This window comes from Camelina sativa, chromosome 17 (assembly GCF_000633955.1).
Source record: "Camelina sativa cultivar DH55 chromosome 17, Cs, whole genome shotgun sequence".
Classification (NCBI taxonomy): domain Eukaryota; kingdom Viridiplantae; phylum Streptophyta; class Magnoliopsida; order Brassicales; family Brassicaceae; genus Camelina; species Camelina sativa.
Genome location: NC_025701.1, coordinates 11,581,459 through 11,597,686, shown reverse-complemented (window position 1 = coordinate 11,597,686; position 16,228 = coordinate 11,581,459). Strand labels below are relative to the sequence as shown.

Below are 16,228 nucleotides of genomic sequence, written 5' to 3'. Positions count from 1 at the left end.
ACAAAATAGGTATTTTTCAAGCCATCATATTTAGCATATGATTTTATTGCATAATGTTTTATCCAATTTTTTTTAAAAAATAATCATATAAATTATATTTTATTCTAAAATTATAATATAAATAAAAAAAATTTCAGGTCCTAATCTAGTATACTATATTAAAATAATATTTATATACATTTTAGTGTAGAAAAATAAAATAAATATTTAGTATTATTATCTAAACTTGTCCCCATCCATACACACGTGGAAAAATGCAGTGTTATTATCTAAACTTGGTTTCCTTCTATGTTTTGTTAAATGTGAAATCATTACTCGTGTGTAAGCCTATAAAGACAACAGAGCTCACCAAAATATAAGAGAGAGAGCATCATCATCGTGTAGAGAGAACATTACACACCGTACGTAGAGAAGAAGAAACAAAAGTAATTAGCCATGGCGTCAAGAAAAGTTTCTTCGTTGCTCGCTCGATCCTTCATGTCCTCCTCGCCTTCTCTGTTATCTCTTAGAGGTATGTATATCGCTGATACGATCCATTTTGTAAAATGATCGCTTGTTAGCTCCGATCAGACTCTGTGGCACTGTTCATAATGTGATGCTCAATTCAACGATCGAAATCGTAATCTTACTTTATTGATTTTTTTTACATGTTCTCTCTTCGATCTGATGATGGTCTCCAAGTTTTTTGGATTCTGTATCAATATTTGCAGATCGCTCATTGTCTTTTGATCTTTGGTTACTTCTTGATTGATTTTGATGTTCGTGGTCTCTATCGGATCGAAATAGATTGATTCCTGTTCTGTTTTGTTTTCTTCATCAGGTATGAACAGAGGAATTCAGAGATACAGTAACTTTGCTGCTGCTCTTGAAAACACTATTACTCCACCTGTGAAAGTTGAACACACACAGCTCTTAATCAATGGAAGATTCGTTGATGCAGCCTCTGGTAAGAATTAGCACTTTGTCAACAATATCTTAAAGCTTGTAACAAATAATTGAGACTTTTTCTTGTTTAAATTTTTTTACAGGAAAAACTTTTCCTACTCTTGATCCAAGAAATGGTGAAGTGATTGCTCAGGTAGCTGAAGGTGATGCAGAAGACGTAAACCGTGCGGTTGCGGCTGCACGAAAGGCCTTTGATGAAGGACCATGGCCTAGAATGACAGCTTATGTATTAAAAAATAAAACAACTTCTTCTATCTTTGTGTTTGTATATATTTTGTGCTTTTGAAATGTTCTCTCAGCTTTGGTTAATTTGATTTCTTCAGGAGAGATCAAAGATACTGTTTCGTTTAGCTGACTTGATCGAGAAACATAATGATGAGATTGCTGCTCTTGAGACTTGGGATAATGGGAAACCTTTTGAACAATCTGCTAAAATTGAAGTTCCAATGATTGTTAGGGTGTTCCGGTACTATGCTGGTGAGTGAAACTACTGATGCCTTTTATTGTGTGCCCATAAGATTTTTGACTCATCAAAATTTGTGCTTTATCTTTCGATGAGTTTTTCAGGTTGGGCAGACAAGATCCATGGAATGACAGTTCCAGCTGATGGTCCACACCATGTGCAGACCTTGCATGAGCCTATAGGTGTCGCTGGACAGATCATCCCATGGAACTTCCCTCTTCTCATGCTTTCTTGGAAACTTGGACCAGCTTTAGCTTGTGGAAACACCCTTGTTCTCAAGACCGCTGAGCAAACTCCTCTATCTGCACTCCTTGTTGGAAGACTACTTCATGAGGTAACAACGTGCTCTTGCGTTTGCTACCATCTGATTACTTGAAAACTTAATATAGGCTTTTACGATTTCACTCAAGCTAGTATTTAACATATGTTATGTTTTGTTAAGTAACTGATATTTTATGACAGGCTGGACTTCCTGAAGGGGTTGTAAATATAGTTTCTGGATTTGGTGCTACAGCTGGTGCAGCGGTAGCTAGTCACATGGACATTGATAAGGTTTATAATACAAACCTTGAAAGATTCTTCTTATCTCACCGTATTCTGCAATGGTTGTATATCTTTTTCCTTAGATCTTCTCTTGGAACAGTTTCTCCAAGCATAAAAATACAAACCAGGCAGTTTAGTAAACATTTTGTTTCTGATAAATCTTATGCACTATACAGGTTGCTTTCACCGGGTCTACTGAAGTTGGGAAGATCATTCTTGAGTCGGCTGCAAAAAGCAACCTTAAGCCAGTGACTCTTGAGCTTGGAGACAAGTCAGCATTCATTGTATGTGAAGATGCTGATGTGGATAAGGCCGTTGAGCTTGCACATTTCGCTTTGTTCTTTAACCAGGTAACATCACTTGAAACACCTCAACATATGAGTTATATGGTACCCATCCCTTTTTGATAAGTATAGCCTGTTCTGTTTAAATTGTAGGGACAATGCTGTTGTGCTGGCTCGCGTACATTTGTACATGAACGCGTGTATGATGAGTTTGTAGCGAAAGCTAAAGCTCGTGCTGTCAATCGCTCTGTTGGAGATCCCTTCAAGTCAGGCATTGAGCAAGGTCCCCAGGTACACAGAACAAAACCTTACCAAGATCTCGGTGAAAAAAACAGAACAGCATTTTCAAAATTCCTAAACTTATTTTGAAAAAAAAAAAAAAAAAAACAGGTTGACTCAGAGCAATTCAACAAAATCCTGAAGTACATCAAACATGGAGTTGAGTCTGGAGCCACATTACAAGCTGGAGGTGACCGGCTTGGTTCCAAGGGTTACTACATTCAACCAACAGTCTTCTCAGACGTGAAAGTAAGTAAAGAGAAGATTACCCCTTAAAACAAAACTTAACTGTCATCACAGTTTCTTGCTAATTATATGGACCGTATCAAACTTGGCAGGATGACATGCTCATAGCCACAGACGAGATATTCGGACCGGTTCAAACCATACTGAAGTTCAAGTACAAATCTAATGCTAAACCAAATATTTCCTCTTTGTTGTCATGTTTTGATTTAGACTTTACTTTACTGATGGCTTTTAATGTCTCTTCCTTTAGGGATCTTGATGAGGTGATTGCAAGGGCAAACAAATCGATGTATGGTTTAGCTGCGGGAGTGTTCACACAGAATCTGGACACAGCAAACCGGCTGATGCGAGCGCTCAGGGTTGGAACCGTTTGGATCAACTGTTTTGATCTTTTTGATGCCACGATTCCATTTGGAGGGTATAAGATGAGTGGCATTGGAAGAGAGAAGAGTCTTTACAGTCTTAGCCACTACTTGCAAGTCAAGGCTGTTGTCACTTCCCTCAAGAATCCAGCGTGGCTCTAACAACCGAAGCAAGTATCTCTCGTCCTTCGTTAGCTGCAACTTATGCTTATTTCTCGATGTTGGTTTATTTATTATTGCACTTTTCCTTTGGAAAACCTGGAATTGTACTGTCTTCAGGTTTTCGAGATTTTTTTTCAGAGTAAGTTATCTTCAACACATTTTTATAAATAAAACAACATGAAAATGTGTGATTTATAAAAACATTACTCTTATTAGTTTCAGTGATGTGTATACGAGCCTGACTAATTACAATAGTAGTGGAAACTGAAAGCCTTATCACAGTTTGATTCTGAGCTTTCTAGTGATATGTGATGCTTTTGGATGAACTGTGTTATCAGCAGACTGTTCTGCTTCCACTCAGTTAACAACTTTGAGAATCAAAGACTGTGGAACCTTCTTAACATCTGCATCACCTGAGCCTTTACACTTCTTCATCCCTTTCTCCAAAGCCTTCTCTGTACTCCAACAACTTGTCGAAGCACGCAGCTGGACAATCAGCTTTTCCTGATTTGCTCAGATTTGCAAATGTTTTGTTTAGTCCCAAAAAAAAAGATTCACAACAACTTTATCACACTTCAGACTCAAATCACACACATTAACCACTCAAATCCATCGTCCCTTCAAAAATATTGGGAGAAGTAGTAACACATTTATTTTACAGAGTTTGAAAAATATCTATGCCAACCCTATATTAAAAAATAATATCTATATACTTTTTTAGTGTAGAAATATAAAATTATTTTAGTATATGATTTGGGACAAATCGCGTCGACATGTCCCCATACACACGTGGAAAAATGCAGTGCTATCTATCTTAAATTGGTTTATTTCTATGTTTGTTAAATGTGAAATCATTACTCCGTGTGTAGCCTACAATTACAAAAAGAGCATCATCGTATAGAGAGAACATTTTACACCGTAGAGAAGAAGAAACAAAAGTAATTAGCCATGGCGTCAAGAAAAGTTTCTTCGTTGCTCGCTCGCTCCTTCATATCCTCCTCGCCTTCTCTGTTATCTCTTAGAGGTATATATCTGATGGCTAATACGATCCATTTTTGTAAAAATGATATCTTCTTAGCTCCGATCGGACTCTGTGGCTATGTTCATAATGTGATGTTCAATACAACGATCGAGATCATAATCTTACTTTATTGATCTTTTTTACATTTTCTCTCTTTTATCTGATGATGGTCTCCAAGTTTTTTTGGATTCTGTTGTATCAACTTGTGTTATTTTGTAGATCGCTCATTGTCTGTTGATCGATTGGATGATCGTGGTCTCTATCAGATCGGTTGATTCCTGTTCTGTTTTGTTTTCTTCATCAGGTATGAACAGAGGAATTCAGAGATACAGTAACTTCGCTGCTGATCTTGAAAACACTATTACTCCACCTGTGAAAGTTGAACACACACAGCTCTTAATCAATGGAAGATTCGTTGATGCAGCCTCTGGTAAGAAAATGTTTTTTAGCACTTTGTCAATATCTTAAAGCTTGTTACAAACACTGAGACTTTTTATTACTTGTTTAAATTTTTTACAGGAAAAACTTTCCCTACTCTGGATCCAAGAAATGGTGAAGTGATTGCTCAGGTAGCTGAAGGTGATGTAGAAGACGTGAACCGTGCTGTTGCAGCTGCACGCAAGGCTTTTGATGAAGGACCATGGCCTAGAATGACAGCTTATGTATTTAAAATAATAAGCAACTTCTTTGTGTTTTGAAATGTTCTCTCAGTTGGTGACCAAAAAGAAATGAAATGTTCGCTCTGTTTTGGTTAATTGATTTCTTCAGGAGAGATCAAGGATACTGTTTCGTTTCGCTGATTTGATCGAGAAACATAATGATGAGCTTGCTGCTCTTGAGAGTTGGGATTGTGGGAAACCTTTTGAACAATCTGCTAAAATTGAAGTGCCAATGCTTGCTAGGGTGTTCCGGTACTATGCTGGTGAGTGAAACCACTGATGCATTTTATTGTGTACCTAAGGTTTCTTCCTCATTATATCCATCTTCATAAACTTTGTGCTTTCTCTTTCGATGAGTTTCTCAGGTTGGGCAGACAAGATCCATGGAATGACAGTTCCAGCAGATGGTCCACACCATGTGCAGACCTTGCATGAGCCTATTGGTGTCGCTGGACAAATCATCCCATGGAACTTCCCTCTTCTCATGCTTTCTTGGAAACTTGGACCAGCTTTAGCTTGTGGAAACACCCTTGTTCTCAAGACTGCTGAGCAAACTCCTCTATCTGCTCTTCTTGTTGGAAGACTACTTCATGAGGTAATAATGTTTGCTCTTGTGTTTGCTACCATCTGTCTACTTGACAACTTATAGGCCTTAGGCTTTCATTCAAGCTTCATTTAACAATATGTTATGTTTTGTTTAAGTAACTGATATTTTATGACAGGCTGGACTTCCTGAAGGAGTTGTAAATATAGTTTCTGGATTTGGTGCTACAGCTGGTGCAGCCATAGCTAGTCACATGGACATTGATAAGGTTTCTAATACAAACCTTGAAAGATTCTTCTTATCTCACCGTTTTCTGCAATGGTTGTATATCTTGTTCCTTAGATCTTTTCTTGGAACAGTTTCTGCAAGCATAAAAATACATACCAGGCAGTAGTAACATTTTGTTTCTGATAAATATTAATTCTGCACTTTACAGGTTGCTTTCACCGGGTCTACTGACGTTGGGAAGATCATTCTTGAGTCGGCTGCAAAAAGCAACCTTAAGCCAGTGACTCTTGAGCTTGGAGGCAAGTCACCATTCATTGTATGTGAAGATGCTGATGTGGATCAGGCCGTCGAGCTTGCACATTTCGCTTTGTTTTTTAATCAGGTAACATCACTTGAAACACCTCAATGTATGAATTAGAGTCATATGATTTCCATGGATATATAGAGTCTTAAGAATCCAGCCTTTTTTGATATGTATAACCTGATCTGTTTAACTTGTAGGGACAATGCTGCTGTGCTGGCTCGCGTACATTTGTACATGAACGTGTGTATGATGAGTTTGTAGAGAAAGCTAAAGCTCGTGCTATCCATCGCTCTGTTGGAGATCCCTTCAAGTCAGGCATTGAGCAAGGTCCCCAGGTACTTAGAACAACATTTAGAAACCGTAACCTAACCAAGATCTTGGTGAAAAAAACAGAACAGCATTTTCAAAATTCCTAAACTTATTTTGGAAATAAAAATAACAGGTGGACTCAGAGCAATTCAACAAAATCCTGAAGTACATCAAACATGGAGTTGAGGCTGGAGCCACATTACAAACTGGAGGTGACCGGCTTGGTTCAAAGGGTTACTACATTCAACCAACAGTCTTCTCAGACGTTAAAGTAAGTGAACAGAAATATTACCCCTTAAAACAAAACTCAATTGTTAGTTTCTTGCGAAAATGAGTTATATGGACTTAAACTTGGCAGGACGACATGCTCATAGCTACAGACGAGATATTCGGCCCGGTTCAAACCATATTGAAGTTTAAGTAAGAATCTAATGCTAAATCAAACTAACGTTTTCTGATTAGACTTTACTGATTTAAACGTTTTCATAGGGATCTTGATGAGGTGATTGCAAGGGCAAACAACTCGAGGTATGGTTTAGCTTCTGGAGTGTTCACACAGAATCTGGACACAGCAAACCGACTGATGCGAGCGCTCAGGGTTGGAACCGTTTGGATTAATTGTTTTGATGTACTTGATGCCACAATTCCATTTGGAGGGTATAAGATGAGTGGCACTGGAAGAGAGAAGAGTCTTTACAGTCTTAGCCACTACTTGCAAGTCAAGGCTGTTGTCACTTCCCTTAAGAATCCGGCCTGGCTCTAAACCGAACCAAGTATCTCGTCCTTAATTGATTTGCACTTTTGCTTTGGGAAACCTGGAATTGTACTGCCTCTAAGTTTTCAACATTTTGAGAGTTATTTATCTTCAACACGTTATGCAAATAAAACAACATGCAAATGTGTGATTGAGAAAAACATACTCTTATTAGTTTCATTGATGTTTATATGACAATAGAATCCATGAATCTCTCTATAAGTAAGCAGTGGCAACTGAAAGCATTTTCACAATAGGAGTAGAGTGGGAACAACATAATACTCTCGATATGGTTCAAGGATTCTTCAGTTTGATTCTGAGCTTTCTAGTGATATGTGATGCTTTTGGATGAACTGGTCGTCGTCTCGTGTTATCAGCAGACTGTTCTGCTTCCACCCAGTTTACAACTTTGAGAATCAAAGACTGTGGAACCTTCTTAACATCTGCATCAACTGAGCCTCTACACTTCTTCATCCCTTTCTCCAAAGCCTTCTCTATAAACTCCATGAACCAGTTTGCAGCTTCTTTCTCTATCTCTTTAACCAACCTCGCCGTGTTTCCTAACCCGGAAGAAGAAGAAGGAGCTGCAGGGTTCTTGTTCTCATCGTTTGATCTCAACTGCTTGTGACTTTGCTGCTGCTGCTTCAAGACAATTCTTCTCTTTGCTGTGGTTTTCTCATGATCATTTGAGTTATGCTGGATTTCGTGTAGGATCACTGACGATCCATTCTCAGATTTGTTCTCAGTAGTAGTAGCAGATGAAGCAGCTGCTTCAATGGACGCTATTTCGTTCATGGTTTCAGCTATCTGGCTGTGAAACTCCAAGAACTTGTCGAAGCAAGCAGCTGGACAATCAGCTTTTGCTGATTTGCTCAGATTTGCAAATGTCCTGTTTAGTCCCAAAAAAAGATTCACATTTCAGACTCAAAACACACATAAATCATACAATGAAAACGACTTAAATTCAGATGTATACTTGAGATGACGAACGGCTGTTTCTGTGGTTGTAGCTTCTCGCAATGCTTGAAGAGCTATCTTCTGAGCCATCTCTCGCTGCTGCATAGCTTCCTGTTCACAGTTACAAAGACATCTCTTAGTATTATAACCAAAACAGTCTTAAAAGACTGTATCAAATTTAATGCAAACCTTGCTCAGTGTGCTAAGTCTTCCTGGTAGACTCAAACTCTTCTCTGGTTTTTCCAACTTACTGTACTTAGATTCATGCTTTGGAGAAACCATCTTCGATATAGATTTTGGAGCATCTCTTTCATCTTCCACCATAGCAGCTGCTGTTGCTCTCCTAGTACGCATACTCGGAGGAGGTGAATCGCTTTTCTTTGCCTACAAAATCAAGATTTAAAAACCCTCTCAACAAAAACCCTTAACGCTTAAAGCCAATAAAGAAAAACACACAGAGCAAAATGTACCTACAGAGGATTTAAAAGGAGTAACAAGAACAGAGGAAACAGAGTTCTTGGTCAACATCTCTCTATCGCAAACACTTCTGCTTCTCGGAAACTTCGAAGTCGGCGGAACAACACAGCTCTTCCTCATCATCGCAGCAGGACTCTCTCCTTTCAAATTCGACAAAAGCCCTCCACCATAAGAGCACCTAACTCCACCAGGTGATCTCCCTCTCGTCATAACAACAGGAGACGCCGCCGTGAATCTCCCATTACCAATCCTATGTTTCGCCGGGGTACACTGATCAAAATCCAAAGGCGCAGGCTTTAACACAAACGGAGACGAAACGTCACCGTTCTGACCCCAAGAACCTCTCCTCGGTCTCGTACCAGACTCTTTCTCAACCTTCCCTCTCGCACTCATCAACGGCTCAGGTGTACCAAGCAGAGGATGCCGTCCCGGAATCGGCCTAGCGCCTTTCATAACCGGAACAGGTGTCCCTGGATCGAGCCGATCAACGTATATAAACTGACCCAACTGCATCTTGTTGCTTAGAACCACGTCGTCTTGATCAGAAGGAAGGCTAACGTAGATCGAATGAGATGAATCAGAGACTTTAATGAAGAAGCCTTGTTTGGGTAATAGATTCTTCTCGTCAAGATCGATGGGAACGATATCTGTGACTTGTAATAACGAGCTTCTGTGTTCTCCGGTCGGTTTAACTCCGGTTTTCATACCGTCGATTAGCTTTTGAAGGATCCCTGGTGCTAAAGCCGCCATTTTTTTTTACAGAGGATTCAAGATTGAGACTTTGTGATTCAGATGTGAAATTCAAGAAATGGGTTTAGATCGCAAAGATTGAACCAATTTAGGGTTTTTTTTTTACACTTAGCTAACGGTAAGATGGAAACAAAATAAAAATCGCAACTTTGTTTTGAATAAAGAAGAAGAAGAAATTGGGGATTTGGTTATTGGAGCGTTGTGAGCAACGGTCGAATTTGGTGGTGGGTCTTTGTATTTTAGTCTTCGTAAATTGTATAATTACAATATTTAATCTGGAGGGATCTTCTTGTTGTTGTTATATATATAACGCTGCTGCGCACGCTAATCATGATTAGGCTACTATGATAGATTCTGGCTTTATCTTTTTTGGCTTTTGCATCTGAGTTGACTGGTGTTATTTTTTCCTAATTAGAGGGTGCACTAAAATTCTCAGTAAACCAAATCAACCATATGTTTTCGGCTAATCTACCATATCTAATTTTTGTATTTGTCAACTATACTTAAAACATTTAATTTTGTTATTAGTATTTAGTAAAAAATCTGCAAAGATATTGTTTGAATGTGTTAAATTGTGTTTGTCTAGTCTATGTAGGTGGATTCGCCACCTCATTTTTTTAAAAATGGTAGATAAATCATAATCATATAGTCAGTGTTTATTATCCATTTTTCCAAAATACAGTTGCTATTTGTAATGAGCAAAAAAAATACTCATGAAAAAAAATCCCAGCTATTATTTCTCATATTTTTTTTTTGGTAATTATTATTTCTCATATTTATTACCATTCTTCAAAATTTATAGGAATTATTAATTACTTATTTACTTATTATCCTTAAAGATATGAAATTTTGTATATTTTTTAAGGATAGTTACCATTTGTTCTTTGATCATGAGATCTTGTCGTGATTGATGAATGGGCCGCCAAAGAAACAGACTACTTATTTCGACTCAAAGTTTAGTTATTATTCTATGTACTTTGATTCTTTCATTGGTTAATTAGCCAAACGAAGAACTAAAATAATTCATGGAAAGCGTATACTTGTAAAACATAACGACATACTAATGAAAGACATCCAAAAACATAACTTATAGTTGGAATTTGGAAGTTGGAACCAATCTACTAGACTGTACTTTCTATTTTATCGCAAATGTAAATTTTGTTTATATGGCACAAATGGCTGCCACAATCAAATCGACACATTAGACAAATACATGCTTTCTCATATATCCTCACTTGATTTCTCACATGTCCTAATTTCTAATTCCATGCTTTCACATATATCATCACCAAATGTTGATAAATCAAAGGAAAACCAAGATCACAAGTCCAGAAAAAACCAGTTACTTGAGAAGTTATATATACTTCCACTTTAGGAAAAAAACCAGTTACCGGATGTGGAGGTGTATATAAAACTTGACGCAGAGTGTAAAAACCAAAAGCATCCTTTATTTGCCAAGGTATACTGATCAAAATAAACCAAATAAAGAATATGTTTTTGGCTAATCTACCAAATCTAATTTTTCTATTAGGCAACTATATTTAAAACATTTAATTTCGTTATTAGTATCAGTCAAAAATAGTATGAAGGTGCATTTGTGCGCAGCCAAGCATGTTCATCAAGGTTGGATTACATCGTGGAATCTTCACTTTCACTGAGCACTGAATGGAAGGTGGACGTAGCTTCATATGATCATCTGACTCATCTCTGCCTATTGCTCCTAGAAAACACTTAGAAGGCAACACAACGTCAGTGGCAGGAGGAGTTTTGACTCTAAACATATACAGTCGGATGTTTCTGAGAAAGCAATTACTTGTTTAAATTTTGTTTATATGACACAAATGGCTGCCAGAATCAAATCGACACATTAGACAAATACATGCTTTCTCATATATCCTCAGTTGATTTCTCACATGTCCTAATTTCTAATTCCATGCTTTCTCATATATCCTCACCAAATATTGATAAATCAAAGGAAAGTCAAGACCACATGTCTAGAAGAAACAGTTATTTGAAAATTGAAATGTTGTAGACACCTTCACTTTAAGAAAAAAACTAGTCGCCGGATGTGGAGGTGTAAATAAAACTTGACGCAGAGTGTAAAGACCAAAAGCATCCTTTATTTGCTAAGGTATACTGATCAAAATAAACCAAATAAACCATATGTTTTCGGCTAATCAACCAAATCTAATTATTCTATTAGGCAACTATATTTAAAACATTTAATTTCATTATTAGTAACAGTCAAAAATCTGCAAAGATATTATTTGGGGCATTCTCAAAAATGCTCCTTTTTCTATACCCCTTTTTAAAAATACTCCTTCATGTTGACCATTTTTAAAACTACCCCTTTTATATACAAAATGACCAAATTACCCTTTTTGAGTGACAGCAAGAATGTACAGTCATCAAAATCGAAAATATTTTCCCGCAAAAAAGGTTTCCCGCCAAAAATTCTTTTTCCCGCCAAAATCGAAAAATTTTCCCGAAAAAATTATTTTTTCCCGCCAAAAAAAAATTTTCCCGCCAAAATCGAAAATTTTTCCCGCCAAAAATATTGAAATTTATACTTTTTTAAAACATTGTAAACGCTTTTAAAAAACTTTTAAAAACGTTTACAAGGTTTTTAAAAGGTTTTTAAACATATTGTAAACGCTTTTAAAAACCATGTAAATGCTTTTAAAAAGCTTGTAAATGCTTTTAAAAGGTTTTTAAACACCTTGTAAACGCTTTTAAAAACTTTTTAAAAGCATTTACAAGGTGTTTAATATTTTTTTAAAACCCAAAATCTTATTAAAACTTTTACAAGGTTTTTAAAAACATTGTAAAAGCGTTTACAAGGTGTTTAAAAACTTTTTAAAAATCTTTTTAAAAACCATTTGAAAACCTTTTAAAAACCTTTTAAAAACCTTTTAAAATCTTTTAAAAACCTTTTAAAAATCTTGTAAAAGCGTTTACAAGTTGTTTAAAAAACCTTTTAAAACTCTTTAAAAAATCTTGTAAAAGCCTTTACAAGGTGTTTATAAGGCTTTTATAAGGTAGAAACCTTATAAAACCTTTTAAAAACCTTGTAAATTTTTTTTGGCGGGAAAATTTTTTGTCGAAATTTTTTTATCAAAATTTTTTTGACGGGAAATTTTTTTCGAAAATTTTTTGGCGGGAAAATATGTCGGAAATTTTTTGGCGGGAAAATTTTGTTTTTTTCTTTTTATTGAATAAAATAATTTTCATCTAAGGGTAAAATGGTCATTAAAAATTAAAAGAGGGCAAAAATAAAAATAGTCAGAAAAGAGAGTATTTTTGAAAAGGGGTATATCAAAAGGGGCATTTTTAACAAATTGTTTAAATGTGTTAAATTGTGATTGTCTAGTCTATGTGGGTGGGATTCGCCACCTCATTTTTGAAAAATGGTAGGTAAGTCATGTAGTCAGTGTTTATGATCCAATTTTTCAAAATAGATGCTATTTGTAATGAACAAAAAATACTCATGAAAAAATGTCCCTAGCTATTATTTCTCATATTAATTACTATTATTCAAAATTTCTATAAATATTATTATTTATATATTATCCTTAAAGATATGAAATTTTGTATTTTTGTCAAAGGTAATGACGACTTCTTGATCTTTGATCATAAGATCTTGTCGTGATTGATGAATGTGCTTCCAAAGAAACCGAGTACTTATTCGGACACAAAGTTAAGTTGTACTTTGATTCTTTCATTGTTTAATTAACCAAACAAAGAATTTTAAACAATTCATGGAAAGCGTGTATTTGGTATTTTTTCATTGTTTACTTCTAACCGTTAATGTAGAAAATCCTAATTTACATATAAACACGAAAAACAATATCTCTAATCGGATCGGGTTGGTTGGTATGTTACCCACCAAAAAGCCCAAATAAATAAATTATAGGCCCAAAGACGCCACATAACTCGTAACCGCCTCAGCCTTTCTTATCTCTTTTCTTGTCGAAGAAGAAGAAGAAGAAGAAGAAGAAGATCACAAAGTTCATCATAACAGAGTCCGAGGATGAAGCTACGGTTGAGACTTCACGAGACGAGAGAAACCCTAAAACTCGAATTGGCCGATACAGGAACTCTCAACGATCTCCTGCGACGTATCAATCCCACGGCGCCTTCCTCCGTTCATCTTTCGCTTAATCGTAAAGACGAGCTTCTCGCGTCTTCGCCGGAGGATACGCTCCGATCTCTTGGTGTAACATCCGGTGACCTTATCCACTACTCTCTGGATCAATCTGCTTTTATCGCATCTGTTGAGGTTGCGGAGTCTTCGAATTTGGAATTGGGATCGGAAAGTAATCAGGCGGCGACTGTTCACGATTCGATGGGTATTGGATTCGCAGAGGTTGATGATGTTGTCCCAGATCAAGCCAAACCGAATCCGACTTCCACCGTGGAAGATCCAGCAGAAGGATCCAAGACGGGTATAGAGAGTCCAGAGCCGATGGATGTGGAGGAGCTTGATGACATGGAAGACATGGAGCTCGCTGCCGCTGAAAGCAAAAGGTTAAGTGAACCATTCTTCTTGAGAAATATATTGCTTGAGAAATCTGGTGATACCAGTGAATTGACTACTTTGGCTTCCTCAGTTCATGCGGTTATGTTAGAATCTGGATTCGTGCTGTTCGATTCAGGGTCTGATAAGTTTAGCTTTTCAGAGAAGTTACTTACGGTTTCCCTAAAGTATACTCTACCTGAGATAATTAAGTCTAAGGATACCAAAACAATCGAGTCTGTGACTTTGAAGTTTCAGAACTTAGGCTCTTGGGTTGTAGTTTACGGAACTGTAGGTGGGTCTAGTAGTGGGGGAGTTCACATGAATCTTGATAAGCGTAGGTTTGTGCCCGTTATAGATATGGTTATGGATACTTTGAAGTCTGACAAAGAAGGCTCTTCGAGGATTTACCGTGAAGTGTTCATGTTCTGGAGAATGGTTAAAGATGGTCTTGTTATCCCGTTGTTAATTGGTCTTTGCGATAAAGCTGGCTTGGAACCTCCACCGTGCTTGATGCGTTTGCCAACAGATCTAAAGCTGAAGATACTAGAGTTGCTTCCCGGCGTGAGTATTGCGAAGATGTGTTGCCTTTGTACTGAGATGCGGTATCTGGCTTCAGATAATGACTTGTGGAAACAGAAGTGCTTGGAAGAAGCTAAGAATGTTGTTGGGACAGGAGAGGGTGATTTGGTTAACTGGAAGGCAAGATTTGCTGGTTTTTGGATGCATAACCAGCTTGCTGCTGCTTGGAGGCATAAACAGTTTCCAAGAAGGGATGTTTCCACGGGAAGAAGAGCTATGCGATTCCCTCGGATCATTGGAGACCCTTCTTTCACATTGTTTCATGGAGATCGCTTGTATGGATCCCCTGGCCTTGGTATTCACCCGGGACAACCAGCACGTGGGCTTGGCGGACGAACATGGGGTCAGCAGTTTACTCCCAGGTGCAACCTTGGGGGATTCAACTAGCTAGCAAACATCCCGGGTGAGAAAATGGAACTGGTGAATCTGTTGAAGGTGGTAGGAGAAGTAGGTGTATTGTATATGGCTTTTCCGATATCAGCAAATAAATGGGGAGGGAACTAGTATGTTTGATCCTTATAAAGTTTCTTTGGTTTTAAATGATGTTCTCTTCTTTTTATGCTTCATGGTTGCTCTTTTATGAGTTCTTTTTTTTTTTTTTCTCTGTAACCACCAGATGTATAAGTAATTAAGTATAATAACAGGGCTTCTTATTTTATCAACAACATGGCTTCTTATATTATACTAGTATTGCTCTTAGATTTCATATGGGACATGTTCACAAAACTTTATGATTTAACGCAGTTCAATTTAAATTTTGTCAGAACTCAGAAGTTGAAGTTGTGGTTTCTAAAGGGATTGAAACAAAAAAATTATGAACTTTCATATCTTTAGAGATTTGTAGTTTTGCCATAAATTTTGTCTCATTTGATGAACCATCTTGTTTATACGGTATCACAACGATTGTATCACACCTTCAAAGCAATAAGTTATTTTGAACTATATATTAGATAAAATTTAAATGACCTATTCACAGTTGTAGCAAAACAGATATTTATATATCTGTGACTGTTACTACAGACCATCATCTTGAAAGATGAATATTTCCACTAGTAAAATTGGAGAAGAAAGGACCTCCCTAGTCACTTAGCTACATTTCTTGTCATTGGAGAAGAAAGGACCTCCCTACACTCGAGTCTGTTAGCTAGGGTTGTAGTTTACGGAACTCTAAGTGGGTCTCGTGAGCGTGTGCGCACGACTTATCTCGATATAAGCGTAGCTTTGTGCGCATGACTTATCTTGATAAGCGTAGGTTTGTGCACGTTATCGATTTGGTTTTGGATACTTTAAAGTTTGATACCGTGACGTGTTTGTGTTCCTTGGGAATGGTAAAAGATGATCTTGTTATACCGTTGTTGTTTGATATTTCTGATAAGGTTGGCTTGGAACCTCCACCATGTTTAATGCGCTTACCAACAAAGCTAAAGCGGAAGATACTAGAGTTGCTTCCTGGTGTGAGTATTGGGAAGATGGCTTGTGTTTGTAGATAGATGCGGTATTTGGCATCAGACGATGATTTGTGGAAACAGAAATGCTTGGAGAAAGCTAAGGATCTTTTTTGGGCATTAACAGATGAGGTTGGTTGGAAGTGTAGATTTGCTGATTTTTGGGGGCGACGGAGACAACTCATTATCCTAGCAAGAGGAAGACTTCCCCAAAAAAAAGCAACCCTCGAAGAGAAAACTCTTTCAACCGTAGAGACCCTTTCGACCGTAGAGATCCTTTTGACCCTAGAGGCCCTAGATACCCTTTCAACCCTTTCGGTATTCATCTGGGAAGGAGACCTGGTGCATGAGCATATGGGGACAGAGCTTTTTTCCCGGATGCAATCTTGAAATATGCG

At 37.4% G+C, this 16,228-nt stretch overlaps 4 protein-coding genes across 4 annotated transcripts; 3 read left to right on the top strand and 1 right to left on the bottom strand.

Moving 5' to 3' along the window:
• On the top strand, positions 317-3,505 carry LOC104756743 (aldehyde dehydrogenase family 2 member B7, mitochondrial-like). Its single transcript, XM_010479382.1, has 11 exons — positions 317-511; positions 821-946; positions 1,029-1,171; positions 1,269-1,422; positions 1,513-1,742; positions 1,871-1,960; positions 2,128-2,301; positions 2,389-2,526; positions 2,626-2,763; positions 2,853-2,914; positions 3,011-3,505. The coding sequence occupies exons 1-11, from the start codon at positions 436-438 to the stop codon at positions 3,282-3,284; spliced, it is 1,605 nt and encodes a 534-aa protein (XP_010477684.1). The 5' UTR covers positions 317-435; the 3' UTR covers positions 3,285-3,505.
• On the top strand, positions 4,143-7,264 carry LOC104756741 (aldehyde dehydrogenase family 2 member B7, mitochondrial-like). Its single transcript, XM_010479380.1, has 11 exons — positions 4,143-4,308; positions 4,610-4,735; positions 4,825-4,967; positions 5,074-5,227; positions 5,330-5,559; positions 5,687-5,776; positions 5,945-6,118; positions 6,238-6,375; positions 6,483-6,620; positions 6,708-6,769; positions 6,839-7,264. The coding sequence occupies exons 1-11, from the start codon at positions 4,233-4,235 to the stop codon at positions 7,110-7,112; spliced, it is 1,605 nt and encodes a 534-aa protein (XP_010477682.1). The 5' UTR covers positions 4,143-4,232; the 3' UTR covers positions 7,113-7,264.
• LOC104756742 lies at positions 7,250-9,430 on the bottom strand. The gene is made up of 4 exons (XM_010479381.1): positions 8,535-9,430; positions 8,250-8,444; positions 8,080-8,171; positions 7,250-7,992 (listed from the first exon to the last, which is right to left on the bottom strand). Exons 1-4 carry the CDS (start codon positions 9,285-9,287, stop codon positions 7,398-7,400), a joined length of 1,635 nt encoding a protein of 544 aa, XP_010477683.1. The 5' UTR covers positions 9,288-9,430; the 3' UTR covers positions 7,250-7,397.
• LOC104756740 (F-box protein SKIP22-like) lies at positions 13,246-15,067 on the top strand. The gene has a single exon (XM_010479378.2). It carries the CDS (start codon positions 13,318-13,320, stop codon positions 14,770-14,772), a length of 1,455 nt encoding a protein of 484 aa, XP_010477680.1. The 5' UTR covers positions 13,246-13,317; the 3' UTR covers positions 14,773-15,067.

Excerpts from the sequence above, each read along its gene's own strand:
- LOC104756741 (XM_010479380.1), top strand. The coding sequence starts at position 4,233 with ATGGCGTCAAGAAAAGTTTCTTCGTTGCTCGCTCGCTCCTTCATATCC. Across the intron at positions 5,777-5,944 it reads GTCACATGGACATTGATAAG|GTTGCTTTCACCGGGTCTAC; the intron begins GTTTCTAATACA and ends TGCACTTTACAG. Across the intron at positions 6,621-6,707 it reads CAGTCTTCTCAGACGTTAAA|GACGACATGCTCATAGCTAC; the intron begins GTAAGTGAACAG and ends TAAACTTGGCAG.
- LOC104756740 (XM_010479378.2), top strand. The coding sequence starts at position 13,318 with ATGAAGCTACGGTTGAGACTTCACGAGACGAGAGAAACCCTAAAACTC.
- LOC104756743 (XM_010479382.1), top strand. The coding sequence starts at position 436 with ATGGCGTCAAGAAAAGTTTCTTCGTTGCTCGCTCGATCCTTCATGTCC. Across the intron at positions 1,172-1,268 it reads GGCCTAGAATGACAGCTTAT|GAGAGATCAAAGATACTGTT; the intron begins GTATTAAAAAAT and ends TGATTTCTTCAG. Across the intron at positions 2,527-2,625 it reads GCATTGAGCAAGGTCCCCAG|GTTGACTCAGAGCAATTCAA; the intron begins GTACACAGAACA and ends AAAAAAAAACAG.
- LOC104756742 (XM_010479381.1), bottom strand. The coding sequence starts at position 9,287 with ATGGCGGCTTTAGCACCAGGGATCCTTCAAAAGCTAATCGACGGTATG. Across the intron at positions 8,445-8,534 it reads TTACTCCTTTTAAATCCTCT|GCAAAGAAAAGCGATTCACC; the intron begins GTAGGTACATTT and ends TTGATTTTGTAG. Across the intron at positions 8,172-8,249 it reads GACTTAGCACACTGAGCAAG|GAAGCTATGCAGCAGCGAGA; the intron begins GTTTGCATTAAA and ends AACTGTGAACAG.